Raw genomic sequence first — 27,699 nt, forward strand, 5'->3', positions numbered from 1 at the left:
TATCTTTCTCTAGGCCTTCACCGAAAGGACGCAGTTCCTTCAGGGTCTTAGCCGAGCCCTCTCTTGGGTAGAAGAACAGGAGAGCAAGGCTCTGATAGATGACCACATTGCGCTCCTCCCGGAAGACCTGGCGAAAGAGGCGGCCGCGTGTCGGAGCATCCAGAGCGCCCTTCGGGCGTACCAGGGGGAGCTGGCATCTCTCTGGGTTCAAGGTCGGGAGCTGGAGAGAGACGCCACGGATAAAGAGCGAGAAGAAACCTTGGCAAAGCTCCAAGAGCTGCAGGCGGTCTTCGAAATGGCCCTGCGGAGAACAAGCCGGCGTGTCACAACCTTGGAAAAAGCCTTGACCTCCAGGAAGTACTTCCAGGTTGACCTGAACAAAACTTGTCAGTGGCTCAGGCAGGCGGAAACCATCACCTTCCCTGAAATCAACCTCAGCGACATTGAGGACAGCTCGCAGATGCAAGCGCATCTGTCGGCCTTACAAAAAGTTTTGGAACAAGCGTCGGAGAACGAGAACCTCCTTCTGATAGTGCAGAGGATAGGCCAGGAGATCCTTCCCACTCTCAACGAGATCGACCACTGCTACCTGGACGAGCGGCTCAACGCCCTCCCGCAACAGTACAACGGCATCCTGGCCCTCGCCAAAGAGAAAAAAGACAGGCTTCAGCAATTAATCCTCGAGCGGAAGGAATTCTGCACTTTTTTGGAGGTGACTCGAAACACCGTGGAGAGACTACGGGAACAGTTTGACAATCTGGAGAAGACGACGATCAGTACAAGTGAAGAGGAGCTTGTTCGCTTAATGAATGACTATCGCAAAATCGGTGAAGGTTTAGAGCACGTCGGAAGCGCAGTGCGAGAAGTTCACGGTAAAAACGAGGGCTTGCTCTGTCTGGGCCACGCGTTCAGAATTGAGGAAACACGTCGACTGCTCCGTCTTCACAGTACGTTAAAAAGTGGAACCAGTAAGACTCTTAAACGTTTGGATGAGGCCTTAAAAACATTAGCGCAGCATAACGTACTATTGAACGGCTTTGACCAGCAACTTCAGTCCACCAAAGACAATCTGAATACACTCAGGTTGGACAAAGAAATGAATCTCACGGATAAAGTTGCATCTCTTTACGCCTTACTCGAACGTCTGGATGCTGTTTCCTCTCAGGCCAACGAATGTAGCCAACAAATGGATGACAATCTCGGCTTGAGGTTTGACCCGGCCGCCTTGCGGGAAATGACAGCCCGGCGTGAATCGCTGCAGTCTTTACGCTCAGATGTGCAGCGCTGTGTCGAAGAAAGCCAAAATGACATCACGCAATGCGACGACTTCATGAGGGAAATGGAAAAGACGTCAGAATGGCTGAATGCTGTAAAAGAGACTCTGAGGGAACCACTGGCCTTAACACAAGCCAAAGTTGTGAAGGTGCAGGAGAAAATGCGCAAAGTGAGCGTCGCGGAAGAAAAAGTGCAGAGTAGATTGAAGATAATCAATGCCTTGTTTAGTCGAGAGGAGCAAATGTTTCGCAGCAGAAAGGAAACTATTCCCGTTCATGTAGCGCAGAAACTGGAGGAGCTGAAGACACTGGCAGCTGAAGTCCAAAAGGAAATTAAAATCAAACAGGTAAGTCAGTTCATTTGATGCTGCCGTTGCTTTTCCCACTGGTTGTTAGCACTCTGAAATCACTCTGCCACCCAGATGCACCTTCTTAACTCATTCACTCCCAAAGACGTTTTTCAACGTCTTTTCAGACTTGGTCCAGATTTGGCTGGTACTGAATGAATTAATCATCTGCATATCGTAGGTGACACTGGATCAAGCTCTAAGTCTGGTCCGGAGGTATTGCTCATCGCTGCAGTCCATGCAGAAATGTCTGGATTGCACAGCTGATTTCCTCCAGCGTACGACCGTAGTCGGCATGGAGCTCGAGCATCACGCGGACTGGATACCAAACCTGGAAGAAATCAACACTCAGGAGAAGAACCTCGCGGCTGTCTTGGAGGAGATGATGACTCGGGAGCTGCTTGAGGACACTCGGCTGATGAGCGAACTCAGAGGAGAAATTGAAGCCGCGCAACGGAGGAGCACGGAAATCAGACAGCAGATGGAGGCCAGCAGAGAAGTCCACGAAAGGTGACGATTTACTCATCTGTCCATTAGCGTTGCTTATTCTCTGACTTCTAATAAGTGTGCTACTAAAATTTACATCATCTATCTAGGCTACCATACTTGAGATAATCTGTGATTGAAAATTTAGCTTGATTATTTTTGCAAAATCAGCAATTCATAGAGACAAATTTTGTGGTGAGCGGGTGTACTTATGCCACTTCTTTTATTATTATTATAATTTTTTTTAGATGTGCATCTCTCTGGGCTTCATTCCAAGACGAGAGAGAGAGTCTTGTCGATCAGATGAATGACGCAGAGAGCAAGATGGCTACGTTCTCCACGGCGAAAGCTGACAGTCTCCAGCAGGCGGAAGACAAGTGTGACCGATACAAGGTGGGAGACACACATTTAACTCATTCACTCCCAAAGACGTTTTTAAACGTCTTTTCAGACTTGGTCCAGAATTGGCTGGTACTGAATGAGTTAATAGATCTTAAGAGATACTAAGACAAGTGCCTCTTCCTGCCGCAGTCTTTGGTCACCCACGCCGACCTGCAGGAATTAACCCTCAACTCTCTGAAGGAGAAGGCAGTCGAGTTGGAGCGGCTCGTCGCCGACACCGACGTGGCTGTTGTCACTTGTGTGCTCTCGTCGTTATGGCGACGCTGGAGTAGGCTTCACGGCGCGGCAACAGCCCAGGAGAGGGCTCTGGAGGACAATGCGCAGGAATGGAGAAACATCACAGAGAAGGTTAGGATGATATCCAGTCGCTGGGCAAAATTATTTGGGAAAGCTTAGAAATGGGAAGAGAGAAAAAAATGTTGCCGCGCTACAATTCTGGCAAATTCAGCTGATGTGGAAGTGGACCAGGTTAACATTTTTCTGTATTTTTCTCAAGCTGCTGCTGCCTCTCCCTGTAAATGCGTCTTCATACTGATTTGGGTCAAACAGCGGCAAAACCGGTTGCTGGTCTGTGATGTAACTCCAGGCTGCGGGCCAGTCGTTTCCAACGCGTATCACGCGGGCGGCCTCTCTTTTGAACGTGAACATGTCAGCGGTTAAGAATTCCTACAAAGCCCCGCGGCCTAAAAGGGAAATGAGGTCAAAGTGAGGGGGGACGGCTCCTTCCTGACATGTGGCACTTTTCTGTTGTCCCCTCGCTTGTCTATCTCTTTGTTGAAATAGACATGATGTCATTCCATGCACTGAGGCCAAGCTTTGAACTTCCAACTATCAACCGCGCGTGCCGCTCTCGACAGCACTAACTGAAATCAAGCAATTGCATTGACTTATGATGAGTCTCTCACATCCCGCGGGAGGATTTTTGCCCCACTTTTCTTCACAGAATTGTGAACTGAGCTTCCCATCTCACATCATACCACTATTGTATTCACTCGTTTTGGCTGGCTTGATCTGCAATGTTAATTTTTTTTGCTGAACGCGAAAAAGAAATGAAAGCAAGCACGTTAAGTTTGACATCTGTTTTACGTGGTCCTCAGATGGATAAGGTCCGCTCCGTCTCGATGGACCTCCGCCGCCGCATCCCCGACAGCACCGTGGAGAAGGCGGCCACCAGGGCGGCGCTACACACCCTCCTGGAGTACCATGACTCTTTCGCCCGGGAGGTGGAAAGGGAGCAGTCGATCCTGGCTCTGCTCGCTCAGCACATCCACCGCCTGAGAGGAGATGAGGATCAGGAAGAAGCGGTGCAGAGGAAGATCGAGAACGGCCACCAGGAATCACAGTGCATGCAAGAGATTAAATGCTTACAAGAACAGTATGAAAGGTGGGTGTTGCTTTGAAATGGATTCGTATGGCAGGCATTTATGGTGCGCATAATTCTTATTTTTTATTATTTATTCAGGGATGCAAATGAACTTCGTTTGACTTGAAAATGGTTTCCCCTCTTTTGTCTTTTCAAGCCTCGTGTCTCAGGTTCGGGGCAGCAGGGTGCAGGTGCAACAGGAGTTGAGAGAAAGAGAAGAGGTGGAGAGGAAGCTGAGCTCGGTCAAAGATTGGATTCAAGACACTCGAGGCTTGCTCCTGAGCCCCACCGCGGACCTCGACACGCTGTTACAAGAGCTGGAGGTGCTGTTAAAATGTCAACGCATGCACACACAATATCGTCAGGAAGCAATGTGTTTCACACCTTTTTTTTTTGGCGATGTCGCAGACCGCTCACGACGGGGTCATCAGCAGACGTCAGAGCGTGGAGCGCATGACGGAGATGCAGCAGTCCAAGTACCACGACTTGCAGGCCGGTCTCCCGTCGGAGCTCAGCATGCAGCTGGCTGAGGTGACCCTGGCTCTGGGCTCTGCTGAAGACCAGGTGAGCGTCTCGACCGGGCCACACGTAATACTGTAATATTTGCTGCAGTAGTTTACCTTCTATCCTGGTGCTCCAGGTCCAAGCCAGAGAACGGGATGTGCAGCAGACGCGAGACGTGAAGGAGGACTTCCGCTGCAGACTGAAGGACATGGAGAGCAAGCTGAAGAGCATCACGTTGAGGTTTGAAATCAAGGGCGCCAGTCTGGAGGAGGCCAAAGAGGAGAACAGGGTAATCAACCTGACCGATTGAATAATTAGCAACTCATTAACCCATGTTAAATTAGCTAGCTATTGGGCAGATGTTAAGGTTAATGAGTGTCAAAAGTTGGCACAAAGTGGACTCTGCCTTCAAATGGAATTCACTTTGTTGTAAACCCCCCCACCACCACCCCTCCACCCATATATTTGTGCTTCACAATTCTCAAATTCACCTCGTCCCGTCTTTTTCCTGCAAAACCTATCCCTACAAGATGATTTTGTGTTCTGCGGTGAAAATGAAACTCATATCTCTAGGCGCCACCTGTATTGCAGTTGGTCCCCCATTTTGTGAGGGCATCACAAATCCCCTTTCCACCCGCAGATTCTCCGCGAGGAGTGCGAGTGCTGCGCTCACACCTTGGCCGAGCTAGCGGTTGCCGTGCAGGACTTCGGCGAGCAGAATCCCCTGCTGTGCAAGCAGCTGGGCGACGTCGTGGCCAAAATGGCCGAAGCACAGCGTCACGTCACGCAGCAGGTCCAGGATAGAAGCAACAGACTAAAAAGGGTCAGTGCTAGAAATGTTTTCAATGACAACCCAACACATTGTGATTTAAACCGAGAAATAACACCAAAGTACCACCAGATGGCGCCAAATTAACACAGCGAATGGCGGAATCTCTCAGTGATAAATGGAGGACAAATTCCAAAATAAATTAGCCAATGTGGGAATTTGTGAATGCTGAACCTTCAATATGAGGGGGAGTCCGCAAGAAGAGTGACTCCAACCACAGTGATGCCCACACATCGTTGCAGTTCAAATTTCTTCTTTGTTTTCGCACACTTTTCCTGTCAAGATTATTCTTATTCTGATGTCTTAATTTGAATTAATCCTACTGTACATTCTCCTCCATCTTGTCCTTATAACCCCGAGCAGGCAGAGAAGCAACTGGCAGACTACCAAAGCGTGAAGGAATTTATTTTGAGTTGGGTGGAAAAAGCGGAGTGTCTGCTCTCTGGTAGCGTTGTCTGGAGTCCAATATCGCAGCTACAAGAGCAAATTCGAGCATATCAGGTGAGTCTTAATTATTTTTACTGGATCCCTTTACAGCTTAAATTATATTTTGCCAATTAAAAAAATAATCTTTCAATTATATTTTGTAATTGCTTTTTTCATCTGTTTCCAAAAAATCCCAGTATATGAATGTTTGAAATGCATTCTGTTTCTGAAACCCTTAATCACTTTGCCAAAACATATGTGCAGCTAATTGGAGTCCCTGACTCTCATTTCTTGCTGCATGTCAGCTTGAACAGCGTTCAGCACCCTTAATTAGTGCCATTTGACAGCCCGAGAAGTCTCCTCCCATTCTCTCATGTAATTTACGCTTCTGCGGGTGATAGGTGTTGCTGAGGGAGTGTCGCGGTCTCCATGGCGACCTGGAGGCCCTGGCAGAGTGGGAGGCGCAATTGGGGGATGTGCTGGCAACCAAAAGGTGGAGTCAGCAGGTGAAGCAGCTCAGCGCACGCACAGAGGAGCTGCAGCTGGCGGTTAAGACTCGCCTGCAGAGTCTTCAGGATGCTGTGAAGGTAAAGGAATGGTCACCACCACCACCACCAGGCTGACAGGATTGTGATCAGAATCAGAATCATCTTTATTGGCCAAGTATGTAGAACACACAAGGAATTTGTCTCCGGTATAACACGCTGCATTAGTATCATCGTAAACAACAAATCATTGAACCATTTTAGAGTAACCAGTAGCAGTATTTGTAGTACAAGAAGAGTGACTACGTCAGTGACTGTTTAAGGAGTTAATGGCTAGAGGGAAGAAGCTGTTTAAGTGTCTACTGGATTTGGTGCGCATGGATCTGTAGCGTCTGCCTGAGAGGAGTAGCTGGAAAAGGTGGTGGGCAGGGTGCGGGGGATCCAGGAGGATTTTCCGTGCCCTTCTCTTGATTCTTGCAGTGTGCAAGTCCTCAAGAGTGGGTAGGGCGGTGCCAACGATTTTTTCCGCCGTCCTAACTGTCCGTTGAAGTCGGATTTTGTCCTTTTTTGTGGCGGCCCCAAACCAAACCGTGATGGAAGAACACAGGATTGATTCGATGACTGCCGTGTAGAACTGTCGTAGCACCTCCTGTGGCAGGCCATGCTTCCTCAGCAGCCTCAGGAAGTACATCCTCTGCCGGGCCCTTTTCAGGATGGAGATGGTGTTGACTTCCCACTTCATGTCCTGGGAGACTGTGATTCCCAGGAACCTGAAGGTCTCGACGGTTGACACAGGGCAGTTGGATAGTGTGAGGGGCAACTGTGGAGAAGAATGTTTCCTGAAGTCCACGATCATCTCTACAGTCTTGAGCGTGTTCAGCCCGAGGTTGATAGCACGCTTCACCACATACTGCATCATGTGAATAGGGAAAATTTATCTTTCGCGAAAGTTCAGTCAGCACATGAAAAATTGATTGGCAGTTTTTCTTTTGCTTTGACACAAATTGCCACAAACTGATTGAGAACAGAGCTACATATCAACAGTGCCTCCATGTGGCGCGTTTAGGTACTGCATCCACATGATTGCCTGCAGTCATATGTTGAACCCTGCTGGCAGTGAGTCGTGTCCCACAAACCTGCCATCCGTACAAGCGACTGTTTACATTTGCTCGTGGCATGTTTGTTTTGTCATGAGACTGCCGACATGCACACGAGCTGCATTTGCCTCACAAGAACGTTTCTTTTTGACACGCATTAAGAATGAGCAATAACGTATTTTTCAAACACAATAATAGACATTTGTGTGTCTCAATAAAATGCAATTTTGTCACAAACTCAATTGATTTAAATACAGCATCTGAAATTGCAAAGAGTGTTAAGATCGCCATCCATGTGCAAATATTATTTCTCACACTCCCTGAGCAGCTCTTTCAGCGTTAGATGGCATTCGTGATGTCAATGTGATGTCAGTGCCATTAGGAGAGAAAAATATTCCATTGATGCTCATTCATTACATCCATGTTGTCAGTTGACCTAATTTTGAGGGTGGGGGGGAGACTCGATTAATGTTTTTGAATTGAGAAACCTGGCTGATTGAGCAAGCACTGCCCCCTGCAGGCTTGTATGGTAAACAAGCATGACATCTGGATTACGTCTTTCGCTGATGGGCCCATCACTCTGGAACAGGGTCAATCTGGACTCATCAGACCACATGATCCCATGTCCATTTTCTCCTTTCTATGATCGGTGGCAGACAGAACCCCCCCCCCCCGAGCCGCACTGGTAAGTGGGCTGTCTTAGGGCTGCGCAGCTGTTCAGGTCCACAGTCATTTGACCCCTGCGAAACACCGATTTTAGACACACAGGTTATGTCTTCCAAATGCCAGGCAAAGCTACTCATTGGTTTCTGTCAAGACTTTAATTTGTAGTTGTACCAACATGACACAGTTGTTCCTCTATTTATGTCCTGCTTCTGATGGCGCCAAATTGGCTATCATACCATTTGTTTCCTCAGGACATATCGCACTTGGAAGCCGAGGTGAAGAGTCTCCACGCCACGGTGGACCAGGTCCAAGTCACCCTGGCCTCCCCCGATCTCAACCGGCTCAGCCTGAGAGAGCAACTCACACAGAGACAAGTAAAGACGACAAGCGGCGACACTTATGTGGGTTCTTGTTTAATAAATACTCGCCCGACTCCTCCTCCCCTTCAGCGTTTGCTGGCCGAGATGGACGGCTTCAAGCGGCAGGTGACGGCCGTGCAACGGTGTCAGAGCGCCCTCCGACTTCCAGAGGAGGTGGTGGCCGGTCTGGCCGTCTGCCGCGCAGCGCAGAGCCTGCAGCAGGAAACCAGCCAGCTGCAGCACACCACCATCCAGCAGTGCAACATCCTGCAGGTAAAGGCCACTCAGTGGGCATGTTGGAGTTTGTATTTTCAATAAAAAGAATTAAACACGAAGAAAGACCCTCAGTTGAAGCCAGAACCCAAATTTGTACGTCAAGTCAAGAATGCAGTGTAGTCTTGTGTGCCTGCAGAAAGATTTGTAGAAATGGATCCTTTCTGCAAACAAAAGTTGCACTCAGAATATTTGATCTAAAACTGACCCTTGAGAGACGCGATGTGAATCTAAGATATGACTGTGATAATTATTATTCGACTTTATTCTCACTAAGATCTAGGTTAGGAATATCTGGCTTTTCTGTTGAGCTCCCTCATAGTGGTATTACCCTCCAAATCCCCTTGCTTCAGGGCTGATTTACCTTTAAGCTCATTGTCGTGAAGCTTAGTCATTAGAGGAAGGGTCCTTGGAGACTGGAGAGGACAAATAACTCGAGCGTCACAAACATTTTAGAGTGATAGAGAACGTGTACGTAAATGAACATCTATATCATGTGCTGTTGTCCAGGAGGCTGTGGTGCAGTATGAGCAGTATGAGCTGGAGGTGAAGAACCTGCAGAGGTTAATAGAAGACGCCCACCGGATCATTCAGGACCGACCCGTCTGCACCAGCAACATTCAAGAACTTCAGGCGCAGATCCACCATCATGAGGTGAGTTGGTGACTTTGTGTCACGCAAAGCAAGTAATGCACGTTTTTGCAAATGCGGGAAGCAGTTGAAGAACCAGGAGCAAATTTGCCGAAGCGAGGCGGCGAGACTACACTGTATGATGAGGCGGATTTTTTTATACAGCTGGGCTTCACAAGATGAATTATGGTTGTGATTTTTCTCAGTCTGCAACCTCAAAAAGGAGATCAACAGGAAGTGGATTTCCTGCACTATTTTGTCAGCGTATGTATACAGGAAATAGGCTGTGCATCTAAAAAGTCGCCACACTTGCACAGTCTGGTCTTTATTTTGGTTAGCAAGGTGGATGAATGGTTAGACTCGCCGCCTGAAGAATTTAGTCATACTTTACCCACGCCACAAATTAACAGTATACACATACTCTTGCAACATGCCATGTCTGCAATGAAAAAAAAGTAATGTTGTGTGCCTTTATCAAGCCAGCCCGTGGATATTTTGACTTTATCTGATACTGCAGATTCCTGTTCGTCGAAGTGTTTCAAATGCTTCAATTCAACTGCGGTATTGGAGCCCAACTTTGTGCTCCAGGGAAATGACGCTGCAGTTTGCTCCCCCCCCACCCTCCCACTGCGGGAACTCAAAACGTAAGGCGGGCGCGCAGAGAAACAAGCTCCCATTCCTGGAAGCGCGCGCTTTGATTTGATGTTATTTTCAGCTTTTTTGCCTTGCCTCACTTCCCCGGCGACTGAAACCTCCTCCCATCACCGCGGCGCTCTGATGCCTGCGGTTGGCCTCTTAAGCCGAGCGCCTCGCATCGACCGCTGGCCTAGTTAGTCACGTGACCTGATTATATGTGAGTTGACCATCTGCGGCGCTCGGGGTCGAGTAAGAAGAGGAAGGGGGGGGGGGGCTTGGCCGCCATTCAAACTCATACCACAGCTGAAACCTGACACCATCTCTGTCACTCCTCCAAACACTCCTCTCTTCGCTTGCTCCCTTTTGTCAGAAGGAATCTGCCTTGGGGATTGGCAGAGAAGGGAAGAAAGCGGGTAGGCAGGCGGTGACATCACTTCCTGTTTTCCCCTGTACTTTTTTTCGGAAGTTTGAAGGAATTTTTGAATTCGGTTCGCTCTCTCTTGCCGTCTCTCTCAAGCCCAAATCCTTCCCGTCAGCCCGACCGCCTCCTCCGAATCATACGCCTGCTCTCTGCTCTGATTGGCTCAGAGATACAGAGGAGAGAGAGCAGAGCCAGAGCTGTTGTCTTTCCATGCGAACGCTCCAAAAACCAGAGGTTGGGAAAGGGAGGAGAATGCTCCGTTTGCTCCGGACACGCCGGCGTCTCATTCAGCGTGTGGCCAACTCGCAAAAATTTGCCTTGTGAACCAGGAAGTAGCTGACCCCCCGGGGGGTGGCTTCTCTGTTGCCGTGGGTATGTTATGACAGGAGCTGGCCCAAAAGATCCACGGCTACCAGGAGCAGATCGCCTCTCTACACTCCAAGTGCAAGATGCTAACGGTGAAGGCCAAGCATGCCACCATGCTGCTGACGGTCAGCGAGGCGGACGGCCTCTCAGACGAGCTGAGTGACGACGACATGCCCGGCGCCGGAGGAGCCGGCGACAAGGAGCTTCCTGCGCACCCCTCGGTCGTCATGGTGAGTGGCAGAGGTCCCTCACACATCTTGGGTGTGTGTCTGTCTGTGTGTGTGACGGCATCTTCCACAACAGAAACTTAATAAAAATGGTGTGTTGCTCCTCAAAGGCAGCCCTCTTATTACGAGACACACATTTTGCCCGTTGCATCTATTTATCTACCCAATTATTCTTCTTACTCACCCATTCGCTGTTTTGCTGTGTCAAGTTGGTCTGCTTTGAAAAAGTGCAGCAAAACAAATACAGATTTTAATGTATGTTATCTCTCAATGACCACTGGGATCTTCATGAAATGAGCTTTGAAAAGAAACCATTATTAGTTGTTTACCTTGTTATTGACAGCAACAATTATTTGAATAAATAACGTTTCCTATTAACCAACTGATTCGCCATCTTTTAGAAATTAAATTTAAAAGGAATCAATTTCAAAACTAATATTTGCCCTTTTTTATAACACCCCAAAAATACTATCTAGCATTTATGTATTTTGTTTTTTAAAGCCATTTTACCTCTTTGTGGAAAAACATAATAAATATGTTGATTGCAATGAAATAGCTTTATTTTTGAATTCATAATGAAACATACAAATATAAAGAGGTCTGTCCAATTTTTTTCCCCCTTTTTTACATTCATTTCCGTGAATACAAAGTAACATTTTTCATGTCTTTAAAATAATTTTTTAAAAGATATTTTGTCAATCATCATTAAACAATTTTGGAATGAAAATACATTATTTTTTCCACTTCTATGGGCATAAATAAATAAATGATGCATGATATACTGTAATATATTCAAAAATATAAAAATAGTTACATATGACAGATACATATTTTGATTTATTCCCATTTAATTCTATAGTTATTTTATACCATATATTTATTCAGCCAATCCTTTTCCATTGCAGCATGGAAACTCTTGAGTCATACATCAAATTGAGATTTTCTTTTCTTCCTGTGTGCCTCTGTGCGTGTGTGTGTGTGTGTGTGTGTGTGTGCCTGCTTGTGCACTTTTTTGCTCTTTCATTCATTAGCCTGCTGTGTTTGGAAATCTCGTACCACCGTATACATCTCGCATTCCGTGGCCTTGTCACTGCTGTCTGCTCTGTGTTGTGCCAGGAAACAGGATATCACTGTGTGTGTGTGTGTGTGTGTGTGTGTGTGTGTGTGTGTGTGTGTGTGTGTGTGTGTGTGTGTGTGTGTGTGTGTGTGTGTGTGTGTGTGTGTGTGTGTGCGTGTGTGCGTGCGTGCGCGTGTGCGTGTGTGTGCGTGCGCGTGTGCGTGTGTGTGTAAGCGGCACACCAGCATGATAGTTGAGTGACTCTAGTCTTCAGGATCTTCTTTGTTGACCTAGTGTCCACGTAGCGAAGAACAAACTTTGCATGCCGATGGCCTCCATTGCGTCGCATTGCATCATCAAGCCCGGGAAAGCGTCCTGCGTATTTGAACATGGCCCCCATCGAATGAGTTTAGCAAAGTTGTGAGCTGCCAAAAACCAGTGCAGTTAGGCCTCAGCTCATGCTTGACTTTTGTGTCGCTACGTCTGCATGCATGCAGACAACTGGGACTCTCCTTTCTTTTCACTTTTGTGATTTGTAGTTCATAAGTCATGTCTTTTGGATTGCATCGCATGTCTTGGTTTTTGAGTTTATATTTTTTAGAGCAGCATTCTGCAGCCATTTTTTAGCGCCATGGACTGATTTCACCTCAAGCAATACAGCGAATGTTGACTTGAGAGACCGTTCTTTGAAAAAAATGGAGCTTTGACCTGAAGTTGCCTGTAAAAGTAACCATACAACTACAGCTGTGTATCTGAACGGCCACATAACTGTGTCTTTTTTAACCACGAGTGTAATGCCAACCAACATGCATCATATTTACCAGCGTGGAACGCTGATTTGCATGACATTCGAAAAGTAGAAGCATATTGTTGACAACAAATTGTTATGGGGGAGGAATCATGCCGCCAGCCTGTGACAATGAGATCCGTTACAAGAGCTGCCGCGATGTGTGTGTGTGTCTTGGCTGCTGTTGGGCAGCAACACAGACAGCTGGGATTTTTTTTGATTGTTCCCCGTACAATTTTCAAACAATGTCCCCGCTGCAACCTGTTCTACCTGCACTCCCGCTTTGAGTTTAAAGCTGATTCTCGCACTTGCTTCCCTTGTTTTTTTTTCTTTTGTCTCACTCTTTTCAATTGGCCTTCTCCTGTCCTATGTTTCCCGTTTTATTCCCCGCCTCCTCCCGCTTCTTTTGGTGTGGTCAGATGACGGCAGGCCGCTGCCACACGCTCCTCTCCCCTGTGACCGAGGAGTCGGGGGAGGAGGGCACCAACAGCGAGGTCTCCTCTCCCCCTGCTTGCCGCTCCCCCTCCCCTGGGGCTAACGCCGATGCTCCTCCTAACCAGGTACTGCCCATCCGCATCCACAAATCCCCCCTCCCTCCCTCCCTCCCCCGTGGATACCCGCTGCACCCTGCTTGGCCTGCCAGCTCTTCACATCATCACCCTCCATATTCTTTTAAAATCTAATACGCACCACTTTGCTCTTGAAGAATCAAGATTTTAACACCAGAAATCTATCAGTACAGTATCACTTTTAAAAAAAAAAAAAAAAATTATGATATTCAACACACATCATCTGGTTGGCGTGGCATGAGTGACTCACTGATGTGACTGAAGCCTTTCAACCCTGTCAGCAAGGTCAAACTCAAGTGTGCTGTATTTGGAGAAAAAAAAAAGTGCAAACTACTCTCGTGAGACCTCCGTCAGATGCTACTAGAGTGAAAACAACACCAGTACTGCGATTAGTATTTGCTGAGACGAAAATATTACTTCTTATTGAGTTGAGATGGCTCTCTTATGTCAGGGATGAGCCAAGAAAGTTAATCTGTAGCATTATTTACGCATTTTTTACCTTAAAATTTGAATTAAAAATCCTTTAAAAAAAATTTCCATTCAATATATTTCCACACTCCTCACACACTTACCGTGCCGTCATGTAACAGGGTCGAGGTGGTCTGAGTCGAACTGCCCTCCAGGAGCTCTACGACCCATCTTTGGAAACCGGCACCGCCAACCTGGATGACCTACAGAGATCCTGGGAAACACTCAAGAATGTGGTAGGGTGACGTCGACCTGATTTGAAAAGATGTTGCGCATATACGGCGTTTTTCACGTTCTTTTGCCGCGCCCCAGATAAGCGAGAAGCAAAAGAATCTGTATGAAGCCCTGGAGCGACAGCAGCACTACCAGGAGTCTCTGCAGTCCATTTCCACCAAGATGGAGTCGATCGAGGCGGCGCTCGGCGAAGGCCTGGAGCCCAGCAAGAGCCCCGAGAGCCAGATGGCGACACATCAGGTGAGAGACGACGGCTCCATCCATCCATCAGCAAGACAGAACAAACAGTAGTCATCTCTGATGCTTAATTTTGCATCCATAAAACCTCTCCCACGTTCCTCCTCTCAACCAGGCTCTGATGGACGAGATCCTGATGCTGCAGGACGAGATTGGCGAGCTGCAGACGTGCTTCTCGGAGGAGCTGGCGGACGGCAACGGCGAGCCCGCCCACCAGCTGGCACTGCGCTCCACCCTTACCGTGCTGGGAGAGAGAATGGCCACCATCAGGATGAAAGCCTCCGGGAAACGGCAACTGTTGGAGGTGATCCGCTAATTATATGCACGTCCTGGTGACAATTTTATTTCTCACTATTCCGATATCATATTCAAATGGTGTGACACGGCACGCATTTTCCTCGCAGGAGAAGCTCAGCGAGCAGCTGGAGGAGCAACGTCAGGAGCAGGCGTTGCAGCGGTTCCACAGCGAGGCCGAGGAGCTGGACCACTGGCTGCTCAGCACCCGCGCCACCCTCAGCTCGGCGCTTCACCTTCAAAACGAAGACCTCGACATGGAGGAGCAGCTCATTGACTGCCAGGTGACGTACTGGCGGCGTTGCTTGTTGGACTGGAGATGAGGTCAGAGTCGTTTAATCTCGATGTATGGTCTCACAGCCAGCCAACATTCTTTTACAGCGACGTGCTCTTACTGTTTCTATGGTAACAGGCCGCAACGGGAGTTAATATTTGACCAGCTAATGGTAGGGTGACAAAATTGGCCCTGTAATGCATCGTAATTGTTCTTTCCATCATAATAATGGAATGTGTGTGTGTGTGTGTTTCTGTTTTTTGTAGTCAGCGGAGGTTAAATAAGCTGATTATCACTCACATATGGCTCCTGTACACCCCCCATGTAGCCCCTCATCTCCTTAGTGGGGCACCTTGGCTAAAACCATAGATTATTAGCGCAGACCAGCATGCACATGGTTAACTGTACTTTAATGAGATAAGAAAATCCGCATTTGAAACCTCATTTTGGTGTGCGGTTGTTTCAAGTCGTTTTTAAACACCGCATCCCGTTGTTGTCCACTCTTCACTCGTTTGTGTCAGACTAAGAGATCACAGTTGGGCGGGGGTTTTTTTCCAGTGCAAATGAAGCTTCGCGCCTCAGATTTTCCATTTGAATTGTTTGGAAGGCTTTTTGCACAAAGAGTGCGTTGCAAGACTCTCGGTCTTGTCACATTGGCAGAAGGTCAAAGGGAAACATTTGAATGGAGACACTTTGTGTTGTCTAGGAATGCTACAATCTCAGCCAGGGGGCCCTTGAAAGCCACGCGCCAACACTAATCCTTCTCTATTGATGGCTTTGTTCAATTATAACCCAATCTCGCGTCAGGAGGGGTCTTTTATTTTAATCCTCTTTTCCATAGATTTTAATCGAACCTAAATGGGACGTTGAAGAAAACCGTTCTCCTTCGTCTGTTTTGCAGAACATGCTGTTGGAGATCGAGCAGAAGGTGTTGTATCTGTCCGAGTTGTCGGTGCACAGCGAGAGCTTGCTCCTGGAGGGCCGAGCCGAGACCAAGAGCGAGGCGGAGCAGCTCACCGTCAAGCTCCACTCCTTGAAAGACAGCCTGTTGGAGCTCCAGCAGATGCTGCAGGACAAACAGGTGGACATACAGGTGAGTGAATGCTCTGTTTTGAGGTTTTTCCGAGAAATGTCTGCATGACAAATCATTTTTCTAGTCCGAACTCCCGATTCTACCTCGTAAACGCTGAGTCGGTCCGATTTAAGAGTGAAGCAGGCAATACTTTTCTCACCAGTTTGACAACTATTTTATTTATTTTTAATTATGATTTTTTTTAAATAATAGAGTTAAACACGACTTACAATTGCGCACAATTAAATTCGCTTGAAGTAATATATATATACACAGTGTATATATATATTTTTTTAACCCCGCCCCCACCAGGGTTCATTGCAGGAGCAGGATGACAGCGAGCCGGACTCGTCGCTTTCGCAGAGCCCCAACGTGCAGGATTGGCTGTCCCAGGCTCGCTCTTCGCGCACCCAGCAGCATCATGACAACCTCCTCCAACAGAGGGTGAGGAGGAGAATGGATTTCACATTCTAAACATATTTGAAACACAAAAATCACATTTCCTTTTGTTTTTTAGGAGCTGCAGCAGCATGTCGCAGAGCAGAGGCGGTTGCTTGAGTCAGTCGCCAGTGTTGGGGAAGACTTACGCAATCAACAGATCACATCCAATGGGGACAGGTACGTCCTCACAATGACGATTCTTTTTTTTTTTATGTTGCATCTCTTTATTATCGATTTGGTATTTATTTCCTTTTCGCTCCTTCTTTCTTCAGTGAGGTTTCTCTTCCTGTGGGAGTGTTGCTGGATACAGAGAGCTTGTCTCACGGAGACCGCTCGAGACAACGTTGGGAGAACCTAAACAAAGACCAGAGCACTAAGCTGCAACTCTCGCTTAACACATTGGAACAGGATCAGTTTAGCCCGGTACGATCTCCCTCGCATTCCACGGAACATGTATGTAAATTTCAGGAGTCGTCGCTCATGCCAACTGTGTGTGCGCAGATCATCCACCGGTCCCGCCTGACCAGTCCCAGCCTGGTGTTCAGAGGCGAGTCCACCAGCCAGGACTCTCGCTCGCCGACAGCTTTATTTGAGGCTTGCAGCCAAGCTCTAGAAAGAATCACCAAAGAGGTCAACCGATCTCTTTTAAACTACTTAATACTGCTTCTTGCGTCACTGCGTCAACACTCCTTGCTCCTCTTTGCAGGCAGAAAGCGGCGAGCAGAAGATGGCGCTCTCCTCATGTGAGATGGCGCTACAACAGAATCTGTATGCCGCAGCGTCGGCCGCCTCCGCCTGGTTGGACGCCGCTGAGAACGAGATGCTCTCGGGCCCCGTGCTGTTGTCTGAAGACACGGAGACACAGCTTGCACATTTAGAGGTAAGAAACGTGACCGGTGATTCACAGTGAGCAAATTCAGTCATGTCGTTATCGCTTCATCCGTGCAGTGCACCAGTAAATATCTGAAGGACATGAGCAGAGAGGTGAACCAGTGCAGAGATCGAATGGGTGGAGTGGCGGGGCGGCTGTGCGGAGGGGAGGAGCGAGCCTTGATGGAGGACACCCTGGAAGGTCTGCAGGAAAGGATGGGCTTGCTGGACTCCACCCTTGAACAGCAATGCGACACCATGAGGGACAGACTCCAGGAGCACTTAAACTTCCAGGTAACATTCTCATAATAAAGTCCTGATGCTGTGATTTAAAAAAAAAAAAAAAAAAAATCTCATTATGGACGGTAAACATGCCCCTTTATTTTTTTTAACATCAACACCACTTGCTGTCTTTGTGCCAGAATGAACTCCGAATGCTGTTCACAGCTTTGAGCGAGAGTAAACACCTGCTGCTACAGAAGATAGCCGCCACGGTGGACAGACCTGCGGCCAAGCAGATCGAGGTCGGATGCCAACATGCACAGAAAAAGATACAAAGTCGAATGAACTGTAGCCGGAAACGGCAACCATGGCGAATGATCGAAATGATCATGTTTCGACTCCCATGCGCACCCACATGAAATGACAAAATATCATATTTGTATTATTTAATACATTTTGAGTTTATTATTTACAATAAATCCACAAATGTAAAGAAATCAACTTAAACCGATGAATTAAGACCTTTTAATGAACCAATTAATTTAATGAACAAAGTTGTTCAAATATTTCAGGACTCTTGATCAAATTCTCGACGCTCTGGTGCGCTTTGCAGACATTATCAGAGGTGGAGGACAGTTTGAAGGAGTTTGAGCAGAGAGTGATCGAGCTGAAGACCAAAGCTGAAGGGCTCCAATCTGACCGACTCTCCCACCAGGAACTCCTCAAACTACAGGTAAAGCAAAAAGAAAAAAACCCAAACCCAGACTAGCTTACATTCTCGGACGGCACTGGTAACATGGTGGACGTTTGTTGTGCAGGACGCATTTGAAGAGCTGCTGCTGATGGTGGGCTCCAGAGGTAGCGGCCTGAACCGAGCCCTCTCCCTCAAGGCTCAGTACGAGGCGGCGCTCCGAGACCTCACAGACCTGGTCGACACGGCCCAGGACAAAATTGCCGCCGACCAGAAAATGACAGTCGCCTCGGTCACTGAGGTCCAAATGTTACTGGATAAACACAAAGTAAGGTGTCATTCTTTTTTTAAAACATTCAATCAATCCACGTTTGATTTTTAAAATGGACGAATGAGCTCGGGTTGCAGTTTAAAGGAGAAGCCATGCTGCATGATTATGTTTCCTTTTCCCCCTCCCCATCAGGAGTTCTTCCAGTCTCTTGAATGCCACATGATCCTCACTCAGACCTTCTACCGCAAAGTGTCCGGCTTGGTGGCGCCCCGAGAAAGCCAGGCCCTCGAGGAGACCATGTCTTTAGCTCAGAGTGTCCTCAAACAGGCCCACAGGAGGGGGGTGGAGCTGGAGGGCATTCTGGAGGTGAGCATGAGCAGCGCTTTCAAAACACATTTACTTCATTGAAGAGAGCAGAGCGTTGATGACACTTGTCGCCGCCGCCAGTCGTGGAGCAGGCTCGTGGAAGACTACCAGGCTCTGTGTAGACAGCTGGAGGCCATCGAGTGCAGCATCCCCACGGCAGGCTTGGTGGAGGAGACCGAGGAGAGACTCTTGGAGAGGATCGGTCTCTACCAGGTAAGACTCAACACTTGACTGGGACAAAAAAAATATGAGGCATCCGGCCATTGCTCTGAAACCATCAAGCTCCGGAAGCTTGACACCAACTACCTGTTGCGTTTCAGCGTTTGAAGGCCAGTCTGACTGAGCATCAGCCCCAACTGTATCAGGTCCTGGAGGAAGGCAAGAGGCTGCTTCTGTCTGTCAGCTGTTTAGACTTGGACCGCCAGCTGACTCAGTTGGGAGAACACTGGCTGTTGTCCACGACCAAAGTGAACAAGGAGCTGCACCGCTTTGACTCCACCCTCAAACACTGGAGCAGGTCCGACTTAGGAAAACGTAACCCTTGATAACGTTGTTTTGGATTTTTATTTTGTGTGCGGCTCGTATGGAGATTTTCCTGATTCGTTTTCTTTCTATTCTGCCCCCACTTGAATGTGAAGTTTTATTGCGTTCATGTTTGTGGTTGAATCATGTTTGTCATTTACTAGGTACCAAAGAGAGTCTGCAGAATTAAGCCACTGGTTGCAGTTGGCTCTGGAAAGACTTGAATTTTGGACCGCGCAGTCGGTCACCGTGCCTCAGGAACTGGAGACTGTCAGGGATCACCTTTGTGCCTTCCTGGTATGTTCTGATGTTCGCTCTTGTGGGAGGTTGACATTTTTTCGTATTTTGATGGAAGTTTGTGATCAAGTCCAAAATGTCATAAATGGATAACTTCTTACAGGAGTTTTCCAAGGAGGTGGATGCCAAGTCGTCATTGCGTTCCTCCGTCCTGAGCACGGGCAACCAGCTGCTGAGACTCAAACGGGTGGACACGGCTACTCTGAGGACAGCCCTGGGCCACGTCGACACTCAGTGGGCCGAGCTGCTCACTCGCATTCCCGTCGTCCAAGAGAAGCTCCATCAGGTCCGTGAGAGAAGACGATAGATGGGCTCCTTTGTCTGCTTCCGATGCGGTCGTAAGCATTTTTGTCACCTTTTGTCCCTCAGCTGCAAATGGAGAAGCTGGCGTCACGACACGCCATCGCCGAGCTCATCAGCTGGATCACGCTCATGGAGAACGTTATTAACGAAGACCAGGACCAAATCGCCGGGGCTGTGGGCTCAGAGGTGGTCCAGAACTTCTTGCAAAAGTACAAGGTGAAAAGGAAAACACATTCATTTATCAAAGACTATGTCAGGTTTTCCGTGTTGTTTTTATTTTGTTTTCAAAATTATTAACATACAAAATGAAAATTGCCATCACCCTCTTCTCTTCACAGGGGTTCCGCATCGACTTGACTTGCAAACAGCTGACTGTGGACTTTGTCAATCAGTCGGTATTGCAGATCAGCAGTCAGGATGTGGAGGCAAAGCGCAGCGACAAAACCGACTTTGCCGAGAGCCTTGGAGCTATGAACAGACGTTGGCAGATACTACAGGGGCTCATCACAGAAAAGGTAACTCATCCGTTTCCGTGTCTGCCAACTACACTGCCATGACACTGAGTTGTGTCTGGGGTTATTTTTTTTTCAGATTCAGCATTTAGAAGGACTTTTGGGAAGTTGGCTCGAGCACGAGAATGGAGTCCAAGCCTTGAAAACATGGCTGACCCTCCAGGAGGAGAAACTGAAGAAGAGACACAGGATAGAGGATGTCGCATCTGTGCAGAATGCACTGAAAGATTGTCAGGTAGTTTTATCAACGGCGCACTTTAAAAAAATTTTTTTTTACCTCCAGCAGGCACAAAAGCACACGAAGTTACTGTCATTATGTTGTCATTCTTCCAGGAGTTGGAGGAACTGGTGAAGGAGAAAGAGAAGGATCTGGAGAAGGCCGAGGAACGAGGCAACACTCTCATCCAGGATAAGAAAGGAGAAACGTGTGCTGTTGTTAAGGAGACCCTCAAAGGACTCAAGAAATCATGGGCTCATTTGGACCACATGGTAAACTCATCCATCCACAAATTACCGACATGATGTCTTGCTGGGCTATAATCCAAGGGTTGCTGTCACAGATAAATCAGATGAAGGTGAGCCTGCGTTCGGTCTTGGAAAAATGGACCTTATACAGGCGTGTCGCAGAAGAGATCGATGGCTACCTGATGGAGGGCAGGTACTGTGTCTCCCGGCTGCCCCTCATAAGTGGCTCCCTGGAGGCTGTGCAGCAGCAGGTGGAGAGTCTGGAGGTGAGTGCCGCACAAACGGACGCGCACCTCCTCGTGATTAAAAGTCATGAATTTGAGCTGTTTAAGGAAGTGGCACAAGATGGGGAAGTCGCTAGGATGTGTTCTATGTCCCACCCAGAACCTGCAAGAGGAGATGGACAAGCAGGAGAGCAGTCTACTCAAGTTTGGCTCCGTAACCCAACAGCTCCTCACCGAATGCCACCCGTGTGTGGCGGAAACACTCACTAGAGCCCAGCGGGATGTCAACATGAGGTAACACAGCAAAAAAAAAAAAAAAACAACAACAACAAACAAACTCCCAATTGGAGGTGAAATCCTTAACTCATTCAGTACCAGCCAATTCTGGACCAAGTCTGAAAAGACGTTTAAAAACGTCTTTGGAAGTGAATGAGTTAATTAAGACATTGTTTTCCCAGGTGGAACGATCTATTAGAGCAGATCTCGGAGCAGCTGAGGAGCAGTAAGGCCTTGCTGGGGCTGTGGCAGCAATACACAGAATTATTTGGCACTTGTGTGAAAGCGGTGGAAAGGCAGGAGGAACGTGTGGACCGCCTGCTCAAAAGCGCCACTGACAAGGACATCACAGAAGAGGAGAGCAGTGCCTGGATAAAGGACTGTGACGTGAGTAAACGACGTATAAGAGGGCTGCACCGTTGGATCAGTAGGAATCCAGACAAAACTCCCCTGATTTATTACAAGTGCCTCCCCCCCGAATACAAAATTGCATCCCTCCCTCTTAGTGTGCTTGAATGGAGAGTCGCAGTCCAGTCCAACAAAAGCCTTTAGAGAATAGAGAGACTGGCCCCTGATTTACACAACAGTGTCCTGCTGCCATTGCGTGTCCTTGCTTGGGATTTTTCTCTCACATCTTAAACTCTTCCCAGACTCTTTAATTCCGGAAATAAAAGAGAAAAGAAATCACTGTTTTGGCAGCGCATGCCATAGCTACTGATTAATTAAAATTAACGAATTAAATAAATTAACTTTTAGAATTAAAAGTTAATTTAGTCCTGGCAGCAGGACACTGTTTTAGAATTAAAAGTTAATTTAGTTGAAATTAACTTTTGGTTAATTTCAACTAAACGCAAAATGTTTTGTTAAAAAAAAAGCACATATCCCAGCGCTCCACAAAGTGACTGGCACACAAAAACATACGCACACACAAAAGCCCCCACAAACAAAATAAGCTGAAAATATGACTACTACCCAGTGATCACAACAATAATGATGATGTTGACCTATCTGCTCCTAAAAAGACAATGAATGGTCTTCCATTGATTTTTATCGGTGTGACAGGAGTGTCTCGGTGAGCAGGAATCGGTGCAGCGTTTACTGCAGCAGCTGCAAAATTTGGGAGCGCAGCTGAGGAGCCAAGTGGACGCCGACTCGTTTGCCGCCCTGCATTCGGACCACATGGCGCTGACGCATCGATTGTCGACGCTGCCGCTTTCCCTACACAGGCAGCAGGAGGCGCTGCAGGTACGTAGCGAGGACTTGGGGCCTCTTTGGGATCCTCAAACCTTGATGCCACCTTTGCTTAAAACCCTTATGCCCTTCGAATAAAACTGATACCGAACCTACGCGTTTTACAATTTTGTAAATGATGTATGTTGTGTTATACAAACATTTTTTTTTTCAAACACTCAAAATGTTCAGCGGCATCTGTGCTATCCATACATATATAGTTTATATTAATTCCTTGGGATTTTTTGCCCTTTATGGACAATAAAGCAGTTCTGTGCTATGACACTTCAAAGAAATATTGCATTCTTTGTAAACGGTCGACTATGAGGGTTAACGTTAAGTTCAAGGAAAATATGTTTGGGTCATGAAAAGGTGCTTCCATTTGAACATCGGAAAAGACAACCCCTGTTTCAAATGAATTGATCTGAAAGTAATATTTTCCGTATAAGTTAACATTTATTATCAAATAATTATTTTTTTAACGTGTTATTGATACTTGTGTGTTTCTTAGCTATATTTGTATGTGTGTGTAGAGTGTGAGTGGGAAGCTTTAACTTGGTGCACGTTGTGATGTATTTTTTTTTGTCGTTGACTAGTGTGGAAGTCGGGCCTGTGAGGGCTTCAGGGACCAGTTGGACGCACTCATTCAAACAGATGCTGAGGCTGCGAAAGTGTTGAAGGAGTCCGAGCAGCTCGGCTCGCCGGCGCTGAGTGACATCCAAACACGGATGGACAAACTAAAGGTAGGACATACGGCCCTACGCTTCCTTTTTTTTTTTTTTTTTTAAATCCACTTTTCCTCATTTGGGATGCGAGTGAGCAAGCGCTGTTGTTCGCAGGCTCCCTTGTCCAAGCTAAGCAGTCTGTCTCCAGACTTGGAGCGTGTCAACGTCCTCATGTACCGACTGCCGGTTAGCGACGGAGACTTGAAGCGTCTGCAGCGTCTGAACAGATCGTGGGCGTCTCACTCTGCTCTCCTCAGCGAGAGGTTCAGGTATGTCACTCTGCTCTCGCGCATCTCCCCCCTGTACTTTCGTGCTCTACCCCCGGTACGAAAACAAAATAACACTGTTGTGACTCCAGTAAACTGCAGGCAGCGCTGCTCCTGCACCAGACGTTCCTGCAGAAATGCGAAGCCTGGATGGACTTTCTGTCTCAGGCGGAGAACAAACTGGCCGTCGAGATAACGGGCAACTACCAGAGTCTGCTGGAGCAGCAGAAAGATCACGAGGTCAGAAACGCACTGAGGTTTGGTGAATGTGTGTGCTCAATGTCCAAATATGGTGTTCTTATACGGGAGGCCACTAGTAGGTTCAGTGTACACTTTTTTTAAATAAACTTCTTTATAAACAGGAAGAAAGGAGGCAGGAAGGAATCTTGGCATACTCTGTCTATATGTGTGTGTGTTTACAGTTGTTCCAGGCTGAGATGTTCAGCCAACAGCAGATTCTTTACTCCATTGTCAGCGATGGGCATAATATGCTAGACCAAGGAGAAGTGGATGATGGGTAAGTCGACAGAAAAAGCACATGACCTGAAATATGAAATCGCAATAAAAATAATCATAATAATAATTATAATAATAGCTTAAATATATTTAGCGCCTTTCAAGAAACCCAAAACCCCATAAGCAACGATTGAGGGCATGTGTGTAGAAATAGACCACCGCTTTGGTAAAACCGAATATAATTGGACTTAAGATCAAATTCATCATCATAACCACAGCAATGTACGGTGTTCATCCTCCCCAACAGAGAAGACTTCAGCGTGAATCTGGCCTTGCTGGCCAATCAGTGGCAAGGCGTGGTGAGGCGTGCCCAGCAGCGCAGGGGCATCATTGACAGTCTGCTCCATCAGTGGCACAGCTACCACGAGATGTTTGAAAAACTGCTGCGCTGGCTCCAGGATGTGTCACGTGAGCTGGACGCGCATCACCCCGGAGGAGAAAGTGTCGCACTGCAGCAGGCCAGGAATCTGCTGGATCAGATACAGGTATGCGTTGGTAACATGCAGGTCCTGTGTGTGTGTGAATGCTCTTCCCCTGCTTTGGGACAGAAAAGTACTGTCATATTCCTCACATTACAATTATAGGCACTAAACCAGTCTGACTCCCCCTCCCCCACTCCCTCACTACCAAACCTCCACCCCATCTCTAACCGACCGTAGACTCCCTTAGCTAACCTCTACCCCCTCGGTCCACTCTCCCTGTCCCGGCTCCTGCAGCTGCGCGAGCGTGTACTCAAGAGGCAGCAGGGAGTCTACATCGTGACGGTGGAGGCCGGCAGAAGCTTACTGCTGTCGGCCGACACTCAGGCAGAGTCCACGCTACAGACGGAGCTGATGGAGATTCAGGAGAGGTGGAGGCACGCCCACCAGCGCCTAGACCAGCAGAGGAAGGAGCTGCTTGCTCTACTCAAGGTCAGCAACTTGTGCATTTTTACAATAGGATATTTGAAATATGGGACTTAAAATTTGGTCATTTTAATGAGGAAAAATAAAAATACACATAATCATGTACCGTTCAAAAATCTGCAAATATCATCACAACCTGGAATTTCGATCAAACAGTCAATGCCAAAATTGGAAGCAATGTCGTAATGAGAAGGAGCTGACTGTAAATAATCCAAGACTGCCTACGGAACGTTGTGTCTGCTGACTTGTCTTCTACTTCCCTGCGACATTCCTTGTTAAATACGATCCCGTTTCATCCTCAGATACCCCTGAGCTATCCACGCTCTAAAAATAGCCCACGCCCATTGGAGCGCGGCGTTCCCTGCCTGCGGTCTGCGCTCTCATTTTTGTCTCTTTTATGTACTGTTTCGGAGCATAGAATTGGGAGCGGTGCGAGGAAGGCATCAACGCCTCGCTGGAGAAGCTGCGGGCCTTCAAGAGGAAGCTGTCGGCGCCGCTGCCCGACCGTCACGATGAGCTGCACGCCGAGCAGATGAGATGCAAGGTTGAAAGATGCTGCGGAATCCCGTTATGATGAATGCGCGTGCGGTCCTCGGTCGGTTGGGGGAGGAGCACAGAGCGAAGGAGAGAAAGACAGGGGTGAAAGAGAGTCAAGGAGGGAGGAGGGAGTTCAATCGCAGAGAGCCAGTGGGGGTGCGTGCTTGCATACGTTTGTGTATTTGTGTGTCACTGTGACGCAGGCAGCGGAGGGGATGCAAGGTGACGGCGCCTCTGTGATCATTCGCATGCCGTGTAGCGCCTCTGATTGCTAATATCAGGGCCGACATTGGCGGCGAAGGCAAAAAGTGGGCTTTTTCTTGTCGTCACCATGTCATGCGCACGCAGGAGCTGGAGAGCGCCGTGGAAGGCTGGAGCGGTGACCTCACTTCCTTGTTCCTCCTGAGGGATGCCCTGGTGGGCGTGGTCGGCAGCGATGACATCACGCTCCTCCAGGAGCGCCTCGAGCTTCTCCAGCGCCAGTGGGAAGAAGTGTGCCACCAGGTACAGTTAGAATGCGCTTGCTTATTAAATTTGCCTCTTTTAGCCAACATTCCATTGTGGTTTTTTTGTTCTCAGTTCAATGGCTCATTATTTAAAAATATGTACCTGCTATAGACTGTATTTTTTAACTAAATTAAATTGATTGCTATAAAAATATTTAAGCTATATATTTAAGTCTAAAATAAATTAATTCAATTTTCAAAATATCAATTTCTGTTTATTATTAAATTGCTTTAAAAAATATACATATGAGCTATTTATATTATGCATTGGTTGAGTTCAAGATAAATTGTTTTTGGAAAATAATTGAAATATTCTAAATAATTTGATTATTGATGTTAAAAATTGATGGACAGTGTTTTAAAATTATATATTTATATTTTTTTCCGTTCTTTTCTTTGTTAGTGATAAAGTTGTGACTTGTTTTTGTCATATCATTCAGGAGGCAGCTTAATTTGAGGTGACTTAAAGGGTGATTTAAATACAAACTTTCAGTCCGTCTTGCAACAACAATTCGCGTGTCTTTTCGGGTTTGCGTTGTCAGGTTTCGCTGCGCAGGCAGCAGGTCAGCGAGAAGTTGAACGAATGGGCCGTGTTCAACGAGAAGAACAAGGAGCTGTGCGAGTGGCTCACGCAGATGGAGAGCAAAGTCTCTCAAAATGGAGACATCAGCATTGAGGAGATGATCGAAAAGCTGCGCAAGGTGATCCCGGCGCACACTCTGCAGCACAAACGGCATCCTCCTCCTCCTCCTCCTCTTCATCCTCACGTCTTAACTTGTCATCGGCTCTCTCTCAGGACTACCAGGAGGAAATCAGTGTCGCTCAGGAGAACAAGCAGCAGCTGCAGCTCATGGGCCAGCGCTTGGCCCAGGCCAGCCAGGACAGCAAAGCAGCTGACATACGACACAAACTCAATAAAGTCAGCGAGCGGTGGACGCACCTCCTCGACCTCATTGCAGCCAGGTGGGTCAAACCCAGAGTTGTGTTTGAAAACTATTATTATGATAAAAATAGAATAGGATGTCATTGGATTATCAAGAAATATGGAAATAAAATACAATGATTGATATCAACAAATACAAAATAAGATGCTATATTATGTGCTATAATAAAATCTGCAATCCGGCCCCTATTTTCCACCACCGCCACCCGGCTGTTGTCCTCTGTTGGGAATCACGGGTAGGGACACTCTGACTGACCTCACGCAGACAGCTGCGCTTTCATTGTCGTATACTTTGCTCGAGCGACGCATAGCAGGGATATTAGCTTTGAAGCAATTACAACAATCGCTTTCCATTGCCATTATGCTACTTCCAACTGTTAAGTGCATATCTATTTTCCGTACTTTGCGCTGCTCTCATCATGCATGGCTTCTCTTGCCTTTGCTCACGTTCATTTGAAGTGTATTTTTCAGCCCGCCTCTTTGGCACATGCCTCTGAGATTGTAAGTCCACATTTAGCAACAGCAGGACTTGTCACTCCAACCCCCGACACACACACTCCCTTTTTTTTTTTTTTTTAACCTTGGAGTACAACAGTTGACAAGTCACACTTGTGCCACACTACACAGCACCAGCTGCCCCAACCCGACCTCCTTACCACACACACACACACACACTCGGTGGGAGAAAGTCCCCACGCACGAAGCCGAAAAGAGAAGGCGGCTCGCACTCAGACGAGGAATAACGCTTCCTCGCGAAACGTCGTCTCCGGAAATCTTGCATCCACATGGTTTTGGATTTGGGGACTGAGAAGATGGCAGACTGCCCGG

At 47.4% G+C, this 27,699-nt stretch overlaps 1 protein-coding gene across 6 annotated transcripts in view; it reads left to right on the plus strand.

Annotated features, from left to right (window-relative positions):
• LOC147187727 (nesprin-1-like) overlaps positions 1 to 27,699 on the plus strand; it is a 95,189-nt gene that overhangs the window by 58,749 nt on the left and 8,741 nt on the right. For 3 of the 6 annotated variants that reach the window (XM_086099619.1, XM_086099617.1, XM_086099620.1), the window contains exons 79-131: positions 14 to 1,621; positions 1,803 to 2,131; positions 2,356 to 2,500; positions 2,639 to 2,857; positions 3,607 to 3,893; positions 4,030 to 4,195; positions 4,281 to 4,436; positions 4,513 to 4,665; positions 5,017 to 5,199; positions 5,569 to 5,706; positions 6,033 to 6,218; positions 8,131 to 8,253; positions 8,329 to 8,511; positions 9,022 to 9,165; positions 10,585 to 10,794; positions 13,055 to 13,195; positions 13,795 to 13,908; positions 13,985 to 14,146; positions 14,259 to 14,447; positions 14,548 to 14,721; positions 15,613 to 15,804; positions 16,096 to 16,227; positions 16,301 to 16,401; positions 16,497 to 16,647; positions 16,726 to 16,854; positions 16,931 to 17,104; positions 17,173 to 17,388; positions 17,517 to 17,618; positions 17,930 to 18,049; positions 18,135 to 18,335; positions 18,471 to 18,644; positions 18,726 to 18,857; positions 18,965 to 19,161; positions 19,331 to 19,463; positions 19,567 to 19,749; positions 19,833 to 19,982; positions 20,105 to 20,281; positions 20,358 to 20,513; positions 20,612 to 20,767; positions 20,839 to 21,009; positions 21,128 to 21,261; positions 21,426 to 21,630; positions 22,306 to 22,488; positions 23,070 to 23,216; positions 23,313 to 23,467; positions 23,557 to 23,704; positions 23,887 to 23,981; positions 24,228 to 24,465; positions 24,640 to 24,891; positions 25,304 to 25,429; positions 25,771 to 25,926; positions 26,471 to 26,629; positions 26,725 to 26,891. In XM_086099619.1, coding sequence (XP_085955745.1) covers positions 14 to 1,621; positions 1,803 to 2,131; positions 2,356 to 2,500; positions 2,639 to 2,857; positions 3,607 to 3,893; positions 4,030 to 4,195; positions 4,281 to 4,436; positions 4,513 to 4,665; positions 5,017 to 5,199; positions 5,569 to 5,706; positions 6,033 to 6,218; positions 8,131 to 8,253; positions 8,329 to 8,511; positions 9,022 to 9,165; positions 10,585 to 10,794; positions 13,055 to 13,195; positions 13,795 to 13,908; positions 13,985 to 14,146; positions 14,259 to 14,447; positions 14,548 to 14,721; positions 15,613 to 15,804; positions 16,096 to 16,227; positions 16,301 to 16,401; positions 16,497 to 16,647; positions 16,726 to 16,854; positions 16,931 to 17,104; positions 17,173 to 17,388; positions 17,517 to 17,618; positions 17,930 to 18,049; positions 18,135 to 18,335; positions 18,471 to 18,644; positions 18,726 to 18,857; positions 18,965 to 19,161; positions 19,331 to 19,463; positions 19,567 to 19,749; positions 19,833 to 19,982; positions 20,105 to 20,281; positions 20,358 to 20,513; positions 20,612 to 20,767; positions 20,839 to 21,009; positions 21,128 to 21,261; positions 21,426 to 21,630; positions 22,306 to 22,488; positions 23,070 to 23,216; positions 23,313 to 23,467; positions 23,557 to 23,704; positions 23,887 to 23,981; positions 24,228 to 24,465; positions 24,640 to 24,891; positions 25,304 to 25,429; positions 25,771 to 25,926; positions 26,471 to 26,629; positions 26,725 to 26,891 — 10,322 coding nt within the window. The remainder of the gene's footprint in view (positions 1 to 13; positions 1,622 to 1,802; positions 2,132 to 2,355; positions 2,501 to 2,638; positions 2,858 to 3,606; positions 3,894 to 4,029; positions 4,196 to 4,280; positions 4,437 to 4,512; positions 4,666 to 5,016; positions 5,200 to 5,568; positions 5,707 to 6,032; positions 6,219 to 8,130; positions 8,254 to 8,328; positions 8,512 to 9,021; positions 9,166 to 10,584; positions 10,795 to 13,054; positions 13,196 to 13,794; positions 13,909 to 13,984; positions 14,147 to 14,258; positions 14,448 to 14,547; positions 14,722 to 15,612; positions 15,805 to 16,095; positions 16,228 to 16,300; positions 16,402 to 16,496; positions 16,648 to 16,725; positions 16,855 to 16,930; positions 17,105 to 17,172; positions 17,389 to 17,516; positions 17,619 to 17,929; positions 18,050 to 18,134; positions 18,336 to 18,470; positions 18,645 to 18,725; positions 18,858 to 18,964; positions 19,162 to 19,330; positions 19,464 to 19,566; positions 19,750 to 19,832; positions 19,983 to 20,104; positions 20,282 to 20,357; positions 20,514 to 20,611; positions 20,768 to 20,838; positions 21,010 to 21,127; positions 21,262 to 21,425; positions 21,631 to 22,305; positions 22,489 to 23,069; positions 23,217 to 23,312; positions 23,468 to 23,556; positions 23,705 to 23,886; positions 23,982 to 24,227; positions 24,466 to 24,639; positions 24,892 to 25,303; positions 25,430 to 25,770; positions 25,927 to 26,470; positions 26,630 to 26,724; positions 26,892 to 27,699) is intronic. The other 3 variants (XM_086099618.1, XM_086099622.1, XM_086099623.1) reach the window with 2 other exon arrangements.

This window comes from Hippocampus guttulatus, chromosome 20 (genome assembly GCF_054856545.1).
Source record: "Hippocampus guttulatus isolate MCC_2025c chromosome 20, RoL_Hgut_1.0, whole genome shotgun sequence".
In the NCBI taxonomy this organism is placed as follows: domain Eukaryota; kingdom Metazoa; phylum Chordata; class Actinopteri; order Syngnathiformes; family Syngnathidae; genus Hippocampus; species Hippocampus guttulatus.